Source organism: Salvelinus sp. IW2-2015, linkage group LG1 (genome assembly GCF_002910315.2).
Source record: "Salvelinus sp. IW2-2015 linkage group LG1, ASM291031v2, whole genome shotgun sequence".
Classification (NCBI taxonomy): domain Eukaryota; kingdom Metazoa; phylum Chordata; class Actinopteri; order Salmoniformes; family Salmonidae; genus Salvelinus; species Salvelinus sp. IW2-2015.
The window spans coordinates 8,481,070-8,503,377 of record NC_036838.1 but is presented as its reverse complement, the minus strand read 5'-3'; the positions used below and the strand labels follow the sequence as shown (position 1 = coordinate 8,503,377).

Sequence of the window (22,308 nt, the reverse complement as noted above, 5' to 3'; positions counted from 1 at the left end):
ACTATTCTGAATCATGTGCACACTATTCTGAATCATGCTTATGGGTACGGTCAAAATGACCTTGCATGCTGAAGGGGGGGATGATACTGGCTCTGCAATATCCTTTTGCAACCTTATACTACAAACCATTTAAAAGCGTTGCATTCCTGTCACCAGGAAATGAACACATGCCCATGACTAAGCTGAACAACATTATATGACCCCAAGCAATATGGCCGCCTCCGTCACTACACAGCCACAACCATGTTTACATTTTTCCCCTGCCAGAAAAAAGAGCGAAAAACAGTTGCTGGGGAATCCAAACAACAGCTTGGCCTGTGTGTTGAGAAAGCCCAGGGCTCTGTCATAATTTCCTGAACACAGCACCTCTTTAACACCCCTCTAGCACTCCTCCCCCTCCTTTCTCCTGGTACAGCATGCTAAACTAAAGGCAGCGTGTCTGCCTACATCCTTGACGATGGGAAACTCTGCTAAAAGCTCACAGACAACCTCATTAATCCCCCCAAAGACTTAACCGGAAGGAGTGCAGAGATTCGCTACAAGTCACTGCATGGTGGGTATCCCACGACCACGCTACGCCCCACTCTGGTTTTAAATAGTCATCTAATGATCAGTCTGCTTGTTTGTTTGGTTTACCCACCTCCAGGCAGGCAGGGACAAGCCACCTTTTCAACCAGACTTCTACCTGCCAAGCTTCCCGACACACTTCCTCCTCTTGTGCCCAAATTATTTCCTTTGTTTGATTCCTTCTCGACACAGAGAGAAGGAGAACATTTGTGGACAAAACATTTGTGGACGTCGACCTATACTCAGTCTTCGCACCGCAAAGCAAAGAGGCTGAATTCAAAGAAGATTCCCTCTATTCAACCCTTCCTTCCAAATCTGGCTGATGACCAAACAACAACAAAAATAATATGTTCAATTGCTAAGACAAAAATAACACTATAGCTACATTACATAGCGACAACACGATAGCTATACTTCAAAGAAGAGTGGGACCTCCAAGGCCAATTGGTATGCTGAGAGAAGCATACCAATTGGCATACCATGTAAATGGATGTCTATCTCTTTCAAAGAGGGTCTAATCATCAGAGGCATCTAAGGCGGAGGCGTCACACTGAGCTGCCATCCCCGGCCATCTGCACAGACAGCGTCGCTGCCAAGGCCTTCCTACGGGCGTGCTTGGCCAGGCAGCCGTGATGGCAGAGAGACGATATAGCTAGCTAGCTTGCTAACCAGGCTACAGCAGACCGTCGACGCTATAGCTAGCTAGCACTACTAACCAGGTGCCGCAGAATAGGGCTGGGGGTAGATGTATGTTGCCACCCAAGAACAGATCTAGGAACAGCTTACCAGGACCCAATCTTTGATCTGAYCATAGGAGATGGTTCTCCTCAGCATAGATCAGTGCTTAGGAGAACTGTCTCCCTATAGCTCCTGCAGCTGCAGTAGGGCTGTTATGGAATAGAGAGCCAAGAAAACAAACAAATACACAGATTGACACTGAAAGTAGCTTTACAGGTTGAGCTGTGCTAGATAGCAATTCCCCAAGTGTAAGAATCTGTATTTTGTACTAAACTACAGCAATGACAGAAAAGCATCTATTGTATACAAGGAATACAATCCTGTTCAGTTAGCAACACTAACTTCCAAGGCCTTGTTTTGTCCACTCTTAAACTTCCCACTTGGCAAACACGGGTTGAATCAAAGTTGTTTCCTTGTCATGACATTGAATCAAGATGGAAAACTGATTGGATTTGAAAAAAGTACTCCATTTAAAGGAATTTCGTATTTTTTTTCACCCAACTTTTAACCTAAATCCAATGACACGGTGAAATGTTTTGCTGATTTCACGTTGAATTCTGGGAGTTGAGCTGACGTCTGTGCCCAGTGGGTTGTGTGTATTGATATAACCTACTCGTAGACTACTACTTTTTTAGTGTCATTCACCCATTACTTCAGCTGAAAGTTATCTTGTTTTGGGAGAGTGTGTGTTTCTCTGAGTGTGGGTGTGTGTTAGTGTTTGAGTGAGCGAGTGTGTTTTTCTGTGCGTATGTGGTGCTGTGAATGTTGTGCTGGAGCAGCAGCTACCCCTATTGAAAGCTGAAGGGTGGTGGGCTATCTGCCGCGGCCCASCAGCCTCTTCTCTCTCACTGTGCCAAAAAAGCCCACTCCATCTTCCACTCTTTTATCAAATCCCTCTAGTCCTTGGCTCCCTCACAGCTCAAACCCTAAACTATATCTCAAGCTCTACAACCAAATGATAATCCTAGAGCTAACTCAGAATATAGAGGTAATTCTAAAATGCTAAATAGCCTGAAAGCTAACTCTTGGTCCTGGAGCTAACTCAGCTAACTTTTGGAGATAAAATGGTAGCCACCGCTCACTGGCCAGAACTCTGTTGCACTCATATCCGTCCAGAGATTCCACTCACCCAGAAGGGTGGAGGGAAAGGGAAGGAAACTGTCTGGAGCTGTAGCCAGCCTCCACCGCCGGCGCTTACTTTCCCCTTACTGACCCCAGAGGGAGGGAGTGGTGATTTCAACATGGAGGACTAGTTGGAGCACTGCAGAGAGGGAGACATGGTTCACTTMCAGCTGCCGATAAAACCGCCAATGCCGATGCCAAGAGCTGAAGAGAAAGCTAGCTAACGGGGTCCTGGGGCGCAACACCATGCTAACACAAGCGGTCCTCTTTACCTCTCGCTCTCCCTTCCCTCTCTCTCTCACTTTCCATTCCTTTTCAGTCAGCACTCTCTCCTCCATTCAGACAACCTAAACAGAAAAGTCTCTCTTTCTCCACTTGGCTCAGAGAGTTGGCAAGCCTGCCATCCTCTCTCCCTCCTCCCTCCATTCCTGGTTCCACTACGTGTTGCTCCCTTGAAAACACATCTAATGACATAGCCTTTGGAATGGGGAGAGCACAGGGTTCATGGAAAATACAGGGTAGGCCTGCCATTTCCAGTTTTATGGGACGTTCCTGGGCCGGGATTCAAAACGTTCTGTATTTTATTCCAATAGTAAGAGAGGGGGATTTTTTCGGTTCCTGTCTCCTGGCCTGTCTCTCTGCTGCTGGAGCCAGGGCTGCTAAGACACACAGAAAAGCAGCTGCAGCCAGGGTAAAAATAATTACTTCTCTGTTTGTCCCTGCAAGCTTTCCTTCACTGGAGCCCTTGTGCAAATCTCCACTCAAAAACACTTGCTTGGTCTGTGTGTGTGTGTGTGTGTGTGTGTGTGTGTGTGTGTTGTGGTCGTGTGCGTTGGTGGCGTAGTGAGCGTGCATGTGAAGCATCAGTGGGAAAGACCTGTGGTCGTGTGTGCATATCTGCCTTATTCAGCTGAAAAAGCTGAAATACCCGCTTTTTAAAGAATCCTGTCATGTTTGAACAGCTCTCTCTTTCTCTCGCCCTCTCAACATCCCCCCCTCTCTATCTTATCTCTCTCCACCGCTTTAGGGAATACCAACAGTGTTGCCATGGTTACCTCTCTGGTCCAAAACCATGGCAACGGAGGAGTACGTGCACCATTCCAAGGAAGATGACAGTGCAGAGGAAGATAATTGCTTTTGCACTCGCAGACGCAAGTCGCCGTGCCAGGTTTTGCAGTAAATGTGCCGAGTCAGCATGGCTGCGAACGTCATATAGCGACGAGCTCACCGTGCAGCATCATGCACACTGATTGGATTATGAGCCCAAGCATGCTAATTGCCTAGCCTTTATGGAGCATGCTTAATTATTTGAATACTGCTATGTGCACAGTCAATAAAGGTATACAGTGTGGCTCGTATACTGCACAATAAGCAACTACAGTGTGTCTCCTGTCTTATTGCCAACCTTAGCACACCCAGGAGAACAGTACAAGTTATTCCCATATAAGGGGTTTTAAGAGAGATATGTAGGAATCAGTCGGTAAAGCATCCCCATTGGTCGGTTATCTTTATAAACTCTAAACTCTTACATAATTCTACTATCTGATTTAAAGGTAGTTTTGCAACAACCACCATTTGTACAACATCCCTAAACAGTCTCTGATGTGTGTGTCAATGTCTTTCTATCCAAACCTCCAACCCACATCGACATAAGATCTGTCTGAGTCCCAGCTATTGACAAGAGTTCTTGTTTCCTAGGGAATTGCTACAGACATGTATAATGTGGCCTGGGATGACAGCATGGATTAGGAGACCTCCGAACACACACGCACAGGGATCACATACAGTAGGGTTTCCAAAGCAGCTTCCAGGAACGATTGAGTAATGGTAATAATAACCCACCGCCGCGAGAAGACGAGCCTCTGGCTGAGCCGCCTCGCGTCATGCCCGGGCACCGGCGGAGCTAGATGTCCCTGAGGGGCGAATTCTTCGCCAACCCCCAGGCAGCTGCATGCCAGGTGCGAGCTGCTAAGCCGCTGGCGAGAGAGACGACAAGGCAGACGGATAATCCTCCTACCATGTAAACTGTCCACAGACAAGTGTACACACGTACGCACATACACATACATACATACTTTATTCCGGCCATTATTATGAGTCGTCCTCCCCTCAGCAGCCTCCACAGCCTCCACTGATACATACATGCACACATACACACACACACATACACACACACACATACACACACACACACACACACACACACACACANCCCCCCCCCTCTAACTTATCTCTCTCCACCGCTTTGGGGAATACCAACAGTGTTGCCATAGTTACCTCTCTGGTAACCATGGCAACAGAGGAGTAGGAGCACCATTCCAAGGAAGATGACAGGGCAGGAGAAGATAATTGCTTTTGCACTCACAGACGCAAGTCGCCGTGCCAGGTTTTACAGTAAATGTGCAGAGTCAGCATGGGTGTGAATGTCATATAGCGATGAGCTCACCGTGCAGCATCATGCACACTGATTGGATTATGAGCCCAAGCATGCTAATTACCTAGCCTTTATGGAGCATGCTTAATTATTTTAATAGTGCTATGTGCACAGTCAATAAAGGTAGACAGTGTGGCTCGTATACTGCACAATAAGCAACTGCAGGGTGTCTCCTGTCTTATTGCCAACCTTAGCACACCCAGGAGAACAGTACAAGTTATACCCATATAAATGGTTTTAAGAGAGATGTAGGAATCAGTCGGTAAAGCCTCCCCATTGGTTGGTTCTCTTTATAAACCCTAAAGTCTTACATAATTCTCCTATCTGATTGAAAGATAGTTTTGCAACAACCATTATTTGTACAACATCCCTAAACAGTCTCTGGTGCGTGTGTCGTGGTCTTTCTATCCAAACCTCCAACCCACATCGACATAAGGACATGAGATCTGCCTGAGTCCCAGCAAATGACAAGAGTACTTGTTTCCTAGGGAATTGATACAGACATGTATAATGTGGCCCGGGATGACAGCATGGATTAGGGGAGCTCCGAACACACACGCACTGGGATCACATACAGTAGGGCTTCCAAAGCAGCTTCCAGGAACGATTGAGTAATGGTAATAATAACCCACCGCCGTGAGACGACGAGCCTCTGGCTGAGCCGCCTCGCGTCATGCCCGGGCACCGGCGGAGCTAGATGTCCCTGAGGGGCGAATTCTTCGCCAACCCTCAGCCAGCTGCATGCCAGGTGCGGGCTGCTAAGCCGCTGGCGAGAGAGACGACAGGGCTGACGGATAATCCTCCTGCCATGTAAATTGTCCACAGACAAGTGTACACATGCACGCACATACACATACATGCCAGCGGAGGCTGCTGAGGGAAGGACGGCTCACTCCATTCCGGCCATTATTATGAATCATCCTCCCCTCAGCAGCCTCCACTGATACATGCACACACACACACACACATACACACACACACACACACACGTAAGTATGAAGAAGTACACATGCAATGCATGCTCACATACACACACACATAGAGACATACATAAAGGTATGAAGGTGTACACACACTTGTTCAAACACACAAACACATGCACGCACACAAGCACACACCCACAGCTTAACTGGAACCCCCCCCCAAAAGCACATGACGCCAATCTCTAAGGTTCAGTTATCCCTTTAATAAACTGTAACCACAACAACCGGCCACAGAAATGGTGCAAGGGTGCAGAATGACTCGGTTGCCATTTAAAGGCAAAGGTGCACGTCATACCAGACACAGTATGGCGATGATGTAATCCATGCAAGGATGTGCATGCCTGATGGTTTGTATTAATGCAGGTCTGAGCATGTGCCCTCAGAAGCCTAATAGTCAAGGTGGTATATTTTTGCAGCAGCCTGGCCTTGCACATGTAATGCAGCTGACCATCTGTTCTGTTGAGCGGCACTTCTAGGGATTAGCTATCATCTGGGAGATGAAAAGTGCCAACTAAGGCCAGAGAGGCATAGGAGCAAGGCTCAGAGCAACTGGCATCATTTTTCGTAAATGAATTGGTCATAGCGAAAGCAAAATTGTACATGTTTTCTTGCTAGTCTAAATGATTGTGCCACACCATGTAGCCTACTGTTCAATATTTCACTTGGCCATTGTTTGCTGCTGTGTAGTCTACCCCAGATTAGTTAAAATACCTAGAGTTGTAGTTAAATTGTTTCTATTTTTGTTACTCTGGAGAAAATACTGTTTAATTGTATCAAATGTGATCACTAGCCTGCTGCTTCTTTTTTTTGATGAATTGCTACTGCACCCTTGTGGCACTTACATTTCAATGCGACAGACTACTACTTAAATTGATTTGAAGAAATCCTAACACATTTTCCACCCCCAGCTGGGTTCAACAACATCCAACACTTTATATTCAATCAAATGCATACGCTATCGGAGATATCATGTGATTGGGAATTAAAGGTGTCTTATTTTCTATCAGGCGTTCAATGCGGACACCCTAGCTGTCAAATTAGTCAGTGGTCCTACTGGTCCTTTTTGCTGCGAACTTGCGCCTGTGTGAGGTCATGTACCATCTTTGATATAAGCCAAAATTGAAATATTATCTTTGTTAACATAGAAATATCAACCATTTCGGAAGTGATGATGGGCGGTAAATCGAGCACGATAGCCGCCGGTGTTTGCGGGGCTCTGTTCGTCGGCTACTGCATCTACTTCGACAGGAAAAGACGGAGTGACCCCAACTTCAAGAACAGGCTGCGAGAACGTGAGTGTTGTCCGCGTCCTGTACACCCCACTCCGGTCTCTGTTTGGGAGACCTGAGGTGCAACAAAATGCCCGAGCCAGGCCGAACTCGTTTAACTATTCCCAATTGGCGAAGTATAGAAGCTTTAATGGTAACGTTAATGGTTTGTGCATTAGATCTGATTCATTAATTGTCAGTGCACTGCAAACCCCAAAAGTCCTGCACTTAACTAGCCAGTGCTAACCTAGCTAGCTCCTAGCATAGGAACGCTCAACTCTGTTCTCTTATATAGAGTTGAGCGTTTCTCAGCTAACTACCTCTTTTATCATGTATTAATGTACTTCCTACTCACTCACAACAAGCGTTCTGTTAGTTGAATTCAGACATGGAAAGCTGCACCTACCCTGATTCATTCATTGATGGTGTGTTTTGAACTGCTATGTAACCTAAACCAACCATTCTAGGCTACTAGCCATATCAGACATAGAGTTTGCCAAGCAGGATTAAAAGCAACCTGGATATCCCTGGTGTTACTCTATCCAGGCCTACTACTCATGTAAGGCCGTGGGTTGTCGGTATGAAGAAGCTGATAATGCGCCTTCAGAGCGTTAGACTGCAAACTTTAATGATGCGACTGCATAACTCATAAGGGGTTATCAAATAAATACACCTCCACACACTACATAATGGCAGTTCTGCCTCGTCTTCAACCCAGAATCCCTCACTCTAATACAGGAGCCAATTAGAATACACATATGAATGCATGTCACAATAAAAATCCTATACAGATCACATTCCAGTCCCACATTAACTAGACTACAATTGTAGCTGGACTACAGTATGAAAGATGGATTTTGGCTGTCAGCTGGCCACAATGCTTTATACACCGGCTTTACTGCAATTGAATGAGCCATTTTCCTCTGTTAGCCTTTTTGTCATTAATCACTAGTTGTGACTTGCTACTTAGCAGCTACACTTAAATATTTCCTGATTCTGACCCGGGTAAACCACTTTATCAAGGGATATCAGAAGGGTTGTGGATTATTTTGGAGCTTTGTTCAAAGCCGAAGTTGTACTTCAGGGTGTCAATTTAGGATGTTAATGGGACTTCCTTACTGTTCCTAATCATAGTCTTGCATTGTAGCATTGCCTGAGAAACTTAAGTTGTCTAAGTACAAACAGGAGCAATCCCCAAAGCTATTTATATTAACAGTGATTGTGTTTACCTCTGCCCAAGGGAGGAGAAATCAGGCATCTGCAAAACCGGGGACAGGACTGTCAAAGGTGAGTAAAATCCCCTCAAGGTACTATTTCAATTCTTCCTCAATGAACACACGTCTAAAGAAGTAATGTCTAGTACACTTCAGATGATACCTTGTGGAAAATAATCTCCAATGACCTCAAGTGGAATAAACAGGATATCTTCACTGGCATGTATTGGAACACGGCAAGGTGATGGCTGGGTATGACTGATTTGAGACTGGAATTAGTGCATTTCCTAAACCTTTTGTCTGTCCGTGGTACCGAATGTCAGTCAACACAACAACTGTATAGCTCCCCAATGGAAACAGACCTACTTGACTACACTCTTCCCTCCAAAATGTGTTACTTAAGGCCCATATACTTGACTCGTACAAGAACGGTTCTGTGGCGAACAAGCCATTGTTTTCCAATGGAGGAAGTGCAAACCCAGCAAGAACTGCTGAGCTAGGCGGTGCGCTAAGAGTTCACTTAAATTGAACTCTTACCTTACACCTGACGAACTGGCAAACCTCAGCGGATTGCCCTGACTCGTGTGAACAGGCATTTTATTCTTCCTGGAGCATCGGCCATCGACAACAGCTTTTCCACCCGTCTATGTTTGAGTTATTTCTTGACCAATGAAAAGTGTGTGTTGTGGAACTCTTGCAGCTCCCAGACCTGAAGGATGCTGAGGCGGTCCAGAAGTTTTTCCTGGAGGAGATTCAGCTGGGAGAGGAGCTGTTGGCTCAAGGTAAATTGACATCACTTAGGCTGTGTGTGACACTCTATTCCCCATATAGGCCTGCTAGTGCACTTTTTACCAAGCGATGACCCCCTATTCCCCATATAGTGTACTACTTTGGACCAAAGCGATTGACATCCTCCCCCACTACTTTCGACCAGTGCAATGACACCTTGTGCCCCATAATGCACGACCTAATGTACTTTTGACCAGAGTAACGACACTGTTCTCCATATAATGTACTGCTCGTTTTGTCAATCTAAACCTCTTTGCGCTCGGTCTTCCGGTATAGGAGACTACGAGAACGGCATCGAGCACCTGACCAACGCCATCGCCGTGTGCGGCCAGCCCCAGCAGCTTCTCCAGGTGCTGCAGCAGACTCTCCCGCCACCAGTCTTCCAGATGCTACTCACCAAACTGCCCACCATCAGCCAGGTACAGTTCTTTTCTCCACTTCAAGGTCATTTAGCAGACACTCCTACCCCTGGGCTGCTTACAGTAAGTGCATACAAGCAAGGAAGCTAATGTATCTAATATGTAGTCAGAACTGCAATCCTATTCAAAATTGAGCTTGTGTAACAACCCCAACACTAACCACCAGCCAGGTATAGTGCCTCTCATACATTTCAGGGTCATTTGCAGTTGCAGGTACTGAAAAGTGATGTTGCGCTGTGCTATAACCATTGCCACAATGTGTGTGCAACACAGTCTGCTACAGATAGTTTTTGACTAACTAAATTTTTTGTGCCCGCGTCTGCAGCAGGTACGCTTCTATTCAGAGCAATTTACAGTAAGTGTATTCAAGCAAGAAAGCGGGGAAACCAACTAGGGCTGGCCAATATGGCCTAAAAATTCTATCTTTATTTCTAAACATTGGTGAGTCACAATATACCTTGATTTTATTTTTAAACATTTTCCCTAAGCTTTGTTGCAAAGTTAAAGGTCAATACACCTCATTTCAAACAGTCAGCAATAATCTAACTGAATTCAGGGCTTGTGAAATTATAACTAAGCTAAATATGATCCTTCCACAACCATAAGTCTGACTAATAATTTAATTATTTGATTAATAGTTTAACCTGCTTAAAAAAAAAAAAACATTGATCTGGCTTTCATGTCTGTCTATGAAATTGCATCTATTTATTTTTTACAAATTTAACCAGAACCATGCACCAACTTCTTCTTGTAGCAGGCATAATAGAAAATTTAACACGGGTCTCGTAAAATCACTCAAGCACAAACCCACGTGATAGTGAGTAGCCAGCTAATGTTTATTTCAAGTCTAACCAACTTGAATCTATTTGCTAGCTAACAAGGTAGAACAGTTGGAACTTATTTAGATATCGAAATCAAGTGGCCTACCTGGATAAACCGATGCTTATTTCTCAGAATGAGAATGAGTTGCCAATTCCTAATGTAAATGTGTTTTTATGCTCATTGCCCATTTATAAAAACACAGACTAGACAGCCAGCACAAGTCTGTGGCTAAAATGTTGCTAGCGGTACCGCGCGTGACAGACTGAGCATGATTTTCCCACCATCATATTCATTGATACTCGTTTTAGTAGGGTCTGCTCTGTACTACATTTTGAGAGTTGACACACAAAACGGATATCATTAGAAAGGTTAAGTTCTCGTCTATTTCAGTAAAAGTGTCTACGCATTTCGGTGTTCCTACGACTGGTTCTGTTGGACCAAACCTCAAATGCTGCAAATAGCGAAGTTTAACTTCCTCTGTGACAACAAGCAGTTTCTTTCATCTTTGCTGTTGTGAGGGGCTTGGTGTCTGTGTGCTAGTGGGAAGGTGCACAAGGAGCGAAGGAGATGAGACCAAAAAGATACAAGCTCATAAAAATTACAAAAACGTAGATTCCTGCGATACAGGCATCTGAACATTTAGCAAAAACACATTTTGATGAATTAGATATCGCCCAGCCCTAAAACCAGTTGTATTATATGCTAGACAGAAGTACAATCTGATTCAAATCAATTTGTTTTGGTCACGTGTTTAACAGATGTTATTGTGGGTGTAGCGAAATGCTTATATATATATATATATTATATAAGTACAGATCCAGCATACTGCTTTTACCTATCAAACCTTGTTTGAATTATGATGGTCTTTCTAACAAAATGAAAGGCACCCCACCACACTGTTTAACCATCTTCAGTCCTTTCAGGGGCTGCATGTCTCAACCATAGAGTAGGAGTGCTGATTTTAGGGTCAGTTTTTACCTTGAGTAAGAACATGGACAGAGGGGACCTGACCCCGTATTCATAATACATCTGAGTAGGAGAAGATGCTTTTTGAATATGGGCCCTGATCCTAGATCAGCACTTCTACTCTGAGACTCTTTTTATGATTATGGTCCGAGATCAACAACGAAGAGGAAACTGGACACTTTTTGCATGTTTATGGCTTTAGAATTTGACGTTATTTCCCTCTTTCCTGCAGCGTATTGTGAGCTCACAAGGTAGCTTGAATGAAGAGGACTTAGAATGAGGATCGTCGCTGGAGATTTCCCCTCGGAACCCTCCTATAACGGAGTGCCCCTAGATGCTGATCTTGGGTCAGTTCTGTATTTCCCCCACTAATGGTTAAGGTTAGGATTGGGGGAGGGGAAGCTGATCCTAGATCGGTACCTAGGGGAAAGTTAATCCCGGTGCTCCTATAACCAATTTTCTAGACAAGTCAGGAGAAGAGGTTAACTTTTTTTTACTCGCTTTTTGAAGGGTATTGAACATTCTTTCGCTTCTGTCCAAATGAAAGAAACATGAACCCGTCCCCCACACGTGTGTTACTATTGGTCGCATCAAATTACCATATCGTGATTTGCAGCAACCAATCAAAAATGCCTATCGGACAGCATTTTTATTGGATTCATATGCAGTTAGTGTTTTGCTTCTCTTACAGTTTGTCTCTGAAAGGTATAGCAAAACGTTTCTCAGCATTTACAATACCATCCCACGTTTCCACAGCTCTGGGACCATATGTATTAAGCATCTTGAGTAGGAGTGCTGATCTAGGATCAGGTCCTCCCCCCTGCAGTCTTATTCATTGTGATCTAAAAGGAAACTGATCTTAAAATAATTCCTACTCTGAGGCTTGATACATATAGCCCCTGTACTAAGACCTCTTTCTACAAACTTCTTAGTCTTTCAATTTCCTTGTTCCTACATGTGATCTGTCTCAACATTGTATAAGTTGTTTTGTTTTCAGTCCGACATGGATACTTTAAAGTGATTGAATGTTCTGTTTGGTCATTAAGAGGTTGTTCCTCTTTGTAAGAAGTCTAAATAAAAAGGTAAATGACAACACTTTTGCTTCTTCAATTTTTATTTAGTCTGTTTAATGTCTAGAATAGTATATGAATGTTTAACCTTATCATTAGGTGGGATTGACATACATATTCGGTGGGACAGCCCCAACCTAAAAAAACCAACCATGTTTCAACTGGAAATGTGGGTAGGCCTGGATGTTACGTCAGGAACGTTTACACACCATGATAATTGTACAACACATTTTCTGCTTTAATGATACATCACAAAGCACAGACCATCAAATGTGTACAACCTGATTCCTTTTCCTCGGTTTGAGTTTCTTCTTCAGTGCTTTCGCCTTTGCTTTTTTGCTGTTTGGGTCTGCCATCTCACCTTTGAAGGAAGAGGGGCCTGTGGTGGCTTTCTGTGCCTCGCCTGGATTTTTCTTGAATGGCTTCCCCGTCGATTTCATTTGAGGCCCCTTCCCCTGCGGCCTCCCGGAAGATTTGTTTTGGGGACCGCCCTGGCCCGGTCTCCCCTTAAATCCCCCTTTGGTAGGCTCTTTCCCTCTAGGCCCTCTGTGCACCACTTTCTTCTTCTCTTTCTCCTTCTTCACTGACCTCTTCACCCGGACCGACCTCCCGAGAAGTGTGGAGCCGTCTAGTTTCAAGGCCAGCTGGACAGCATCGATGCTCTACAACAAAAACAGCCATTAGAGATGGTGTAGTTAGAGAAGAGGTTTCATAAGACGAATTAGTAGTAGTCACAACCCAAACTGTGCATGCAACGCATTGGCTGCAGTATCAGACTTGGCCAGCTCAGTAGTGGGAAGCCTCTTGAAATGCATACATAACATCTCTGTGCAGGTCTGGTGCATATGAAATGTTATATTTCCTCACCTGGAATAAGATGTAGCCGAAGCCCTTGCCCATTCCAGAGGTCTTGTCCCGCACCAACCGCACCCCCTCCACCTTGCCACACTCCTCAAAGTGCTGTCGCAGTGGCAACTCGTTTATATCTGCAAGTTAATACAGTATGAAATATGAACCCAATAACCTGCATGTTATTGCTTTCCTGTTCACAGGAACGTAAACCCTCTTATAGTTACTCACCGAATGGTAGATTGCCAATGAATATTGACCTCTTGTGATCGTGCTGAAAGACGAAACAATTCTATTCATGTCGCAGCATAAACAAGTTTACACAAAATCAAAGGATTAAGCAAATGTATGACCTTAAGTTGAACTGTCAGCAAGTGCATTCTATTGCTACCAAGTATACCGGTCTTAACGCTTGGCGTGTTCTTTTTAAAATATCTAATGTCGTGGGGACACTTACCGATGTACTTTTGGAGACCCTGTCCACCCGGATGTGAACGTTTTTCTCAATCTCCATGCCGTTCCTGCAACATTTAAAGTAGTGTAATACATATTAACCCACAAGGGCCTAAAGAGAACACTTGATATGTTAACCTCCCGGACAGATGCGCGTAACGTGGTATAGCGTCTCAACGGACTGTGGGATGTGACGACTAATGAGGAACTTTGTTCTAGTATGCAGGTTTTTTTTTTGACATCATGATTTCGCAGGTGCTCACATCACATTTCTGAACGGAAATGTAATAGAGCATCTGACGCAATTAAGCAAGACTTCAGTTCTGGGTTTACGAGATTATGATCATTTAAAACAGTCACGCTAAAATTCAAGTTGAATGCTTGTCAGGGACTACCTTTCCAATGCCTTCTCGGCTCCTTCCTCAGCTTTGAACACCACGTAGGCATTGATGGTCTGCTTCTTTGGGTGAACCTTACGTCTGGAAAGGGAAAGCAACAACAAAGAGTACTCGAATACATGCGTCATGTTACCACGGATAAACTCCCATTCAATCAGCGTTAGCATTTCTCATGGTTAAAAATCAGGGAAACTTACTGAATAGTTGCTACTTTGCGTGACATAGATGGATCCTCTCTTACCTGCAAGAMAAATGCCATGTTTTAGCTTCACCGATCAGGGTTGAGTCTTCAGAAATGTTTCACTAAGATCATCTTTCATCCATTACTATGAAAGCTTTCAGGAAGCTCAACCCTAGTGGAAATGAGCACTCATATTGTCTAATAGGTATTAGATTAATCTAATAGTGAATGGAGTACTTACCACTGATCGAAATCGAATGCTTTCAATGGCTCCCTGATCCTTGAAGACAAGCTGTAGTGTCTGAAAAACCAAACAGAGAAACAACATAATATTATATATTTGTATTTTCACGTGCTTTTTAAACCCAGGTCTGCTTTCGACATACCTAATCAATGAGATTATGGTCACTGCTTATAACGACTAGGACTGGGGCTGCTGTTACCTTCTTTGTGCAGCTGGCAGGAAGGTTGCCAACAAACACCGTGCGTTTCTGCTTTACCCTCGCCTCCGCAAATTGGCCTGCAGTCGTCTGGTTTTTTGTCTGCCTCTCCTCCTCGGTCGCACCCCCTTCTCCCATCTCAACAGCTTTCCTTTTAGTCTTCTTGGGCATCTTTGGGACCTGTTCAGCTTTGTAAGCATTTTGTAATGCACTTTCTCTGAAAGCGACAGAGAAAGCTTTTATCTATCAATCTACATCTCTTGCATATTCTTTTGCATGTCATTTACTTTATTATTATTTTTTAATCGCTCACCTGTTTTCTAGATTTAGGTCTGCAGCTGACTTGTCCCTTGCAGCTTTCTTCGTTTGTTTCTGGTTGTTCGGGACTTTTGTGACTGCGCCTTCCTTCACCTCCACGCTCCTCGGTTCAGGCTATGAAGGGAATACATTTTTTTCCCCTCGCTCAGTTGGCAAACAAAGAAGATTCTAGCAAGGGTACACGACTCAGGCCCTGAAGCTCTGTAGTTCTGTTGGTTTTCCAGATAATGCCCCCCCCAGTATGTCCCTACTGGACACTGACTATCATTTTGCAACGGAAAGCGAAAATATGTGTGTTTCTTAGCGGACAGGTAGAAACCCCGTTTCACATTTATTTCAAAAACCTTTTCTCTACTGAACATGGCCTTGGTATCCTGGAAAACAAAAATGAGCTGGGCTGCAGCATTAAAAGACCCGTGCGTCCTTTCCTTGGACTTATGGCCTTACCTTGGGAGCAGGAACAAAGAACAGAGTGTCAACTACTGGTGCAGCTTGGAACAAGGCAGATAACGATCCCGAACTGGATGCAGACTCCTTTGGAAACAAGCTGCCTGATACTGATCCCACTACATAGTCAATGGGCTGTTTGTCCACAGATGGCCCCTCACTAAGGAAAAACAAGTAACATTGTTAGACTCATGAGATACAGCAGCAGTTCACTACCACGGTGCTGTGTTCGGTAGCTAAATGTGCATGGATGCCAAGGTACGTGCAATATTTATTGCTACAAAAGACGTCACATAAGGGCAGCAAGCTATCTTCATAAGCATTTCCCGGACATCCATAGAGGTAACACACAATCAAAAGGTAGGCTATCCAGTGCCAATGAGGTGCCAAACGAATTGGTTGCTAACTAGAAGCAACTTAATGAACAAAAAAAATATCAAACGCAACATGAAACAATTTSAATGATTTTACTGAGTTACACTTCATATGATAGTCATTTGAAATAAATAAATTAGGCCCTACTCTACAGATATGCATCTGTTGGTCACAGGTAGGGGCGTAGATCAGAATACCAGTCAGTATCTGGGGTGACCACCATTTGCCTCATGCAACGTGACATCKCCTTTGCATAGAGTTGATCAGGCTGTTGAATGTGGCCTGTGGAATGTTGTCCCTCTCTTAAATGGCTGTGTGAAGTTGCTGAATATAGCGGGACCTGGAACACGCCGTCRTACACGTAGATCCAGAGCATCCCAAACATGCTCAATGGGTGACATGTCTGAGTATGCAAGCCATGGAACTGAACATTTTCTTCTTCCAGGAATTGTGTACAGAGCCTTGGAGACATGGTGCCGCACATTATCATGCTGAAACATGGTGTTGGCGACTGATGAATGTCACCACGACGAGAGGCCAATTGTCGTATCTCTGTGCATTCAAATTACCATCGATAAAATGCAATTGTGTTCGTTGTCCGTAGTTTATGCCTGCCYATACAGTACCATAACCCCACCATGGGGCACTCTGTTCACAATGTCGACATCAGCAAAATGCTCTCCCACCCGCGGTCTGCAGTTGAGGGTGGTTGGACGTGCTACCAAATTCTGTAAAACGACGTTGAAGGCAGCTTATGATAGAGAAATTAACATTCAATTCTCTGGATATTCCTGCATATTCCTGCATGCCAATTGTCTATAATAGTGGCCAGCACAGTCACCGGATCTCAACCCTATTGAGCTGTTGTGGGAGGCAGCTTGCCCGTATGGTACGTAAGAAGTGCCTATCAAGCCAATCCAACTTGTGGGAAGTGCTTCAGGAAGCATGGGGTGAAATCTCTTCAGGTTACCTCAACAAATTGACAACTAGAATGCTAAAGGTCTGCAAGGCTGTAATTGCTGCAAATGGAGGATKCTTTGACAAAAGCAAAGTTTGAAGGACACAATTATTTCAATTAAAAGGAATTATTTATAACCTTGTCAACGTCTTGGCTATATTTCCTATTCATTTTGCAACTCATTTAATGTATGTTTTCATGGAAAACAAGGGCATTTCTAAGTGACTCAACTTTTGAATGGTAGTGTATTTAGCAGATGTTATTGAGGGTGTAGCGAAATGCTTGTGTTCCTAGCTCCAACAGTGCAGTAGTATCTAACAATTCACAACTATTTTCTATTTCATTTAACTAGGCAAGTCAGTYAAGAACAAATTATTATTTACAATGACGGCCTACCAAAAGGCAAAAGACCTGTGGGGACGGGGGATTAAAAATAAATTAAACAAAAATATAGGACAACACACATCACTACATAAAGAGAGACCTAAGACAACATAGTATGGTAKCAGCACAAAACATGGTACAAACATTATTGGGCACAGACAACAGCAAAGGTCAAGAAGGTAGAGACAACAATACATCACACAAAGCAGCCACAACTGTCAGTARGAGTGTCCATGATTGAGTCTTTGAATGAAGAGATTGAGATTAAACTGTCCCAGTTTGAGTGTTTGTTGCAGCTCGTTCCAGTCGGCTGCAGTYGAAATCTCAGATGRGGGGAGTGAGGCCTAAGAGGGTTTTATAAATAAGCATCAACCACTGGGTCTTGCGATGGGGAAACAGTGATGACCAGTTTACAGAGGAGTATAGAGTGCACTGATGTGTCCTATAAGGAGCATTGGTGGCAAATCTGATGGCCGAATGGTGAAGAATATCTAGCCGCTCGAGAGCACCCWTACCTGTCGATCTATAAATTACGTCTCCGTAATCTAGCATGGGTAGGATGATCATCTGAATCAGGGTTAATTTGGCAGCTGGGCTGAGAGAAAAGCGATTATGATAGAGAAAACCAAGTCTAGATTTAACTTTAGTCTGCAGCTTTGATATGTGCTGAGAGAAGGACAGTGTATTGTCTAGCCATACTCCCAAGTACTTGTATGAGGTGACTACTGCAAGCTCTAAACTAGAGGTCGACCTATTAATCGGAATGGCCGATTAATTAGGGCCGATTTCAAGTTTTCATAACAATCGGAAATCGGTATTTTTGGACACCAGTTTGGCCATTTTTTTTTCTTTATTTTATCTTTATTTAACTAGGCAAGTCAGGTAAGAACACATTCTTATTTTCAATGATGGCCGAGGAACGGTGGGTTAACCTGTTGAGGATAGAGGGCGCTATTTACACTTTGGGGGAAAATCGTGCCCAACTTAAACGGCCTCGTACTCTATTCTTGCTCGTACAATATGCATATTATTATTACTATTGGATAGAAAACACTCAAGTTTCTAAAACCGTTTGAATTATATCTGTGAGTAAAACAGAACTCATTTTGCAGCAAACTTCCTGTCAGAAAGTGAAAGTGAAAAATCTCAAATCGAGGCTYTGTTCCAGGCCCTCCCTATCATTTTGCTTGAGATTTATGACTATACATGCACTTCATACGCCTTCCACTAGATGTCAATAGGCTGTGAGAGGTGAAATGGGGTCTCAATCTCTTTCTATGGGCAAAAGAGACAGCTTGGAATGACATGACCCCAGAATTCGTTTGTTCAGGAAGCGCATAAAGGTCACCAGTATTGGCTTCTGAAAAGCAATCGTTATAGACGTCTTATATCTCCGGCTTTGATTTTATTTGATAAATGTGAAAATATCATCGTAAAGTATGTTTTTTCAATATAGTTTTATTAGATTATTKAAATTTTTTCGGGAGTTTAGACGTGTTGCGTTCTTTGCGTTTGGTGACGAAGGAGAGCTTAGCGCTACTTGGCTAGTTTTGCGTGCTCATTCGAGAGGGAMAAATGCCATTCTAAAACCAAACAACGATTGTTCCCGACAAAGGACCCCTTGTACAACATTCTGATGGAAGCTCAACAAAAGTAGGACCCATTTATGATGCTATTTCATATATCTGTCGGAACATGTTTACTAATAGTTTGCGCCCAGATTTTGGGCACTCTCTTGCCATAACGTAAGCTGCATGTCGTAATGAAGTTTTTTTTAGAATTCTAACACGGCGATTGCATTAAGAACTAGTGTATCTATCATTTCCTATACAACATGTATTTTTTAGTAGTGTTTAGGAATAGTTATTTGGTCAGAATAGGTGAGTGTCAGAAAAATATCCGGACGTTCTGGGAAAAAGATGCTACGTTAGCACAATGTATAACCACTGATTTCAGCTCTAAATATGCACATTTTCGAACAAAACATAAGTGTATGTATAACCTGATGTTATAGGACTGTCATCTGATGAAGCTTATCAAGGTTAGTCAAAAATTATATATCTTTTGCTGGTTTGTTACGATCGCTAACTTTTGCTGCTGGTAAATGGCTTGTGTTTCTGGCTATTGTGGTAAGCTAATATAATGCTATATTGTGTTTACGCTGTAAAACACTTAAAAAAAAATCGGAAATATTGGCTGGATTCACAAGATGCTTGTCTTTCATTTGCTGTACACCATGTATTTTTCAGAAATGTTTTATGATGAGTATTTAGGTATTTCACGTTGGTGTCTGTAATTACTCTGGCTGCTTCTGTGTTATTTGTGACGGTAGCTGTGATGGTAGCTGCAATGTAAAACTGATTTATAGCTCAAATATGCACATTTTTCGAACAAAACATAGATTTATTGTGTAACATGTTATAAGACTGTCATCTGATGAAGTTGGTTCTTGGTTAGTTTGCTAAAAGAAATCCAGATTAGCAGGCAATATTAACCAGGTGAAATTGTTTCACTTCTCTTGCGTTCATTGCACGCAGAGTCAGTGTATATGCAAGTTTGGGCCGCCTAATTTGCCCGAATTTTACGTAATTATGACATAACATTGAAGGCTGTGCAATGTAACAGGAATATTTAGACTTATGGATGCCACCCGTTAGATAAAATACGGAACGCTTCTGTATTTCACTGAAAGAATAAACGTCTTGTTTTCGAGATGATAGTTTCCGGATTTGACCATATTAATGACCTACAGCTCATATTTCTGTGTGTTATGTTATAACTAAGTCTATGATTTGATAGAGCAGTCTGACTGAGCGGTGGTAGGCAGCAGCAGGCTCGTAAGCATTCTTTCAAACAGCACTTTCCTGCGTTTTGCCAGAAGCTCTTCGCTGTGCTTCAAGCCTATCAACTCCCGAGATTAGGCTGGTGTAACCGATGTGAAATGGCTAGCTAGTTAGCAGGGTGCGCGCTAATAGTGTTTCAAACGTCACTCGCTCTGAGACTTGGCGTAGTTATTCCCCTTGCTCTGCATGGGTAACGCTGCTTCGAGGGTAGCTGTTGTCGTTGTGTTCCTGGTTCGAGCCCAGGTAGGAGCGAGGAGAGGGATGGAAGCTATACTGTTACACTGGCAATACTAAAGTGCCTATAAGAACATTCAATAGTCAAAGGTTAATGAAATACAAATGGTAGAGAGAGAAATAGTCCTATAATAACTACAACCTAAAACTTCTTACCTGGGAATATTGAAGACTCATGTTAAAAGGAACCACCAGCTTTCATATGTTCTCATGTTCTGAGCAAGSAACTTAAACGTTAGCTTTCTTACATGGCACATATTGCACTTTTACTTTCTTCTCCAAAACTTTGTTTTTGCATTATTTMAACCAAATTGAACATGTTTCATTATTTATTTGAGGCTAAATTGATTTTATTGATGTATTATATTAAGTWAAAATAAGTGTTCATTCAGTATTGTTGTAATTGTCATTATTACAAATAAATTGTAAAAAAATTGGCCGATTAATCGGTATCGGCTTTTTTTTGGTCCTCCAATAATCAGTATTGAAAAATCATAATCGGTCGACCTCTACTCTAAACCCTCAGACGAAGTAATCACACCTGTGGGAGAGGGGAATTCTTCTTAGCAAACCAAATGACATTTGTTTTGGAGGTGTTCAGAACAAGGTTAAGGGCAGAGAAAGCTTGTTGGACACTAAGAAAGCTTTGTTGTAGAGCGTTTAACACAAAATCCGAGGATGAGCCAGTTGAGTATAACACTATCATCTGCATATAAATGGATGAGAGAGCTTCCTACTGCCTGAGCCATGTTGTTGATGTAAATTGAGAAGAGTTTGGGGCCTAGGATCGTGACTTGGGGTACMCCCTTGGTGACAGGCAGGCAGTGGCTGAGACAACAGATGTTCTGACTTTACACTGTCTGTGTGGGTGGACCATTTCAGATCGTCAGTGATGTGTACGCCGAGGAACCTGAAGCTTTCCACCTTCTCCACTGCGGTCCCGTCGATGTGGATAGGGGCGTGCTCCCTCTGCTGTTTCCTGAAGTCCACAATCAGCTCCTTTGTTTTGTTGAYGTTGAGTGAGAGGTTATTTTCCTGGAACCACTCTCCCAGGGCCCTCACTTCCTCCCTGTAGGCTGTCTCATCATTGTTAGTAATCAGGCCTACTACTCTTGTGTTGTCTGCAAACTTGATGATTGAGTTGGAGGTGTGCGTGGCCATGCAGTCATTGGTGAACAGGGAGTACAGGAGGGGGCTGAGCACGCACCCTTGTTGGGCCCATGTGTTGAGGATCAGCGTCTGGGCTGGCAGCCTTGCGAGGGTTAACACGCTTAAATGTCTTACTCATGTCGGGAGAGCCCACAGTCCTTCGTAGCGGGCGGCGTCATTGGCACTGTGTTATCCTCAAACCGGGCAAAGGCGTTTAGTTTGTCGGGAAGCAAGACGTCCGTGTCCGCAACGTGGCTGGTTTTCCTTTTGTAGTCCGTGATTGTCCGTATAGCTTAACACAAAAGTCTGTGTAATGTTGTTTAATCGTCGTCTTGATATGCCACATCTGTCAGGTGGATGAATTATTTTGGCAAAGGAGAAATGCTCACTGACAGGGATGTAAACAAATTTGTGCACAATATGAGAGAAATATGTTTGTGCATATGGAACATTTCTGGGATCATATTTCAGCTCATGAAACATGGGACCAACACTTTACATGTCACGATAAAATGTTAGTTCAGTGTAATACACCGTGTGAGTTTCCCCAACTACCTTGTATTTCCAACAATGTACAAATTTAACAATTATTATTAACGTTAGTTACATGCGGACACTCGTGGAATGGCGACTAACCTCTCTCCAGAAAATTTCCTTTTCATGGTTAGTTCACTTCAATGTTCTCGATGGTCGATCCCAGCTGGTTTGAATGATGAGACAATCTTATAAAAACGTGCTTTTTATCATGGAAATAATGAATCAAATAAGTTGGACGGGAAGTTATAATAAACACATCTCATTAGAACTATTTGTTGATGCCAAAAAGAACTGTAGCTATTTACTCACGCTTTACTCAACGAAGGCCTGTCCTTCACCTAATTATATCC

The 22,308-nt window shown here is 43.3% G+C and overlaps 2 protein-coding genes across 2 annotated transcripts; one reads left to right on the top strand and one right to left on the bottom strand.

Annotated features, from left to right (window-relative positions):
• The first annotated feature begins 6,854 nt into the window (after positions 1-6,854).
• On the top strand, positions 6,855-11,892 carry tomm20b (translocase of outer mitochondrial membrane 20b). The gene is made up of 5 exons (XM_023982551.2): positions 6,855-7,136; positions 8,353-8,399; positions 9,027-9,108; positions 9,392-9,534; positions 11,555-11,892. The coding sequence occupies exons 1-5, from the start codon at positions 7,013-7,015 to the stop codon at positions 11,600-11,602; spliced, it is 444 nt and encodes a 147-aa protein (XP_023838319.1). The 5' UTR covers positions 6,855-7,012; the 3' UTR covers positions 11,603-11,892.
• Positions 11,893-12,434: 542 nt separating this feature from the next.
• On the bottom strand, positions 12,435-22,301 carry rbm34 (RNA binding motif protein 34). Its single transcript, XM_023982538.2, has 12 exons — positions 22,268-22,301; positions 22,058-22,121; positions 15,479-15,638; positions 15,027-15,145; positions 14,717-14,930; positions 14,515-14,574; positions 14,290-14,333; positions 14,090-14,173; positions 13,699-13,762; positions 13,473-13,515; positions 13,260-13,378; positions 12,435-13,054 (listed from the first exon to the last, which is right to left on the bottom strand). The coding sequence occupies exons 2-12, from the start codon at positions 22,081-22,083 to the stop codon at positions 12,659-12,661; spliced, it is 1,329 nt and encodes a 442-aa protein (XP_023838306.1). The 5' UTR covers positions 22,084-22,121; positions 22,268-22,301; the 3' UTR covers positions 12,435-12,658.
• Between the last annotated feature and the right edge of the window lie 7 nt (positions 22,302-22,308).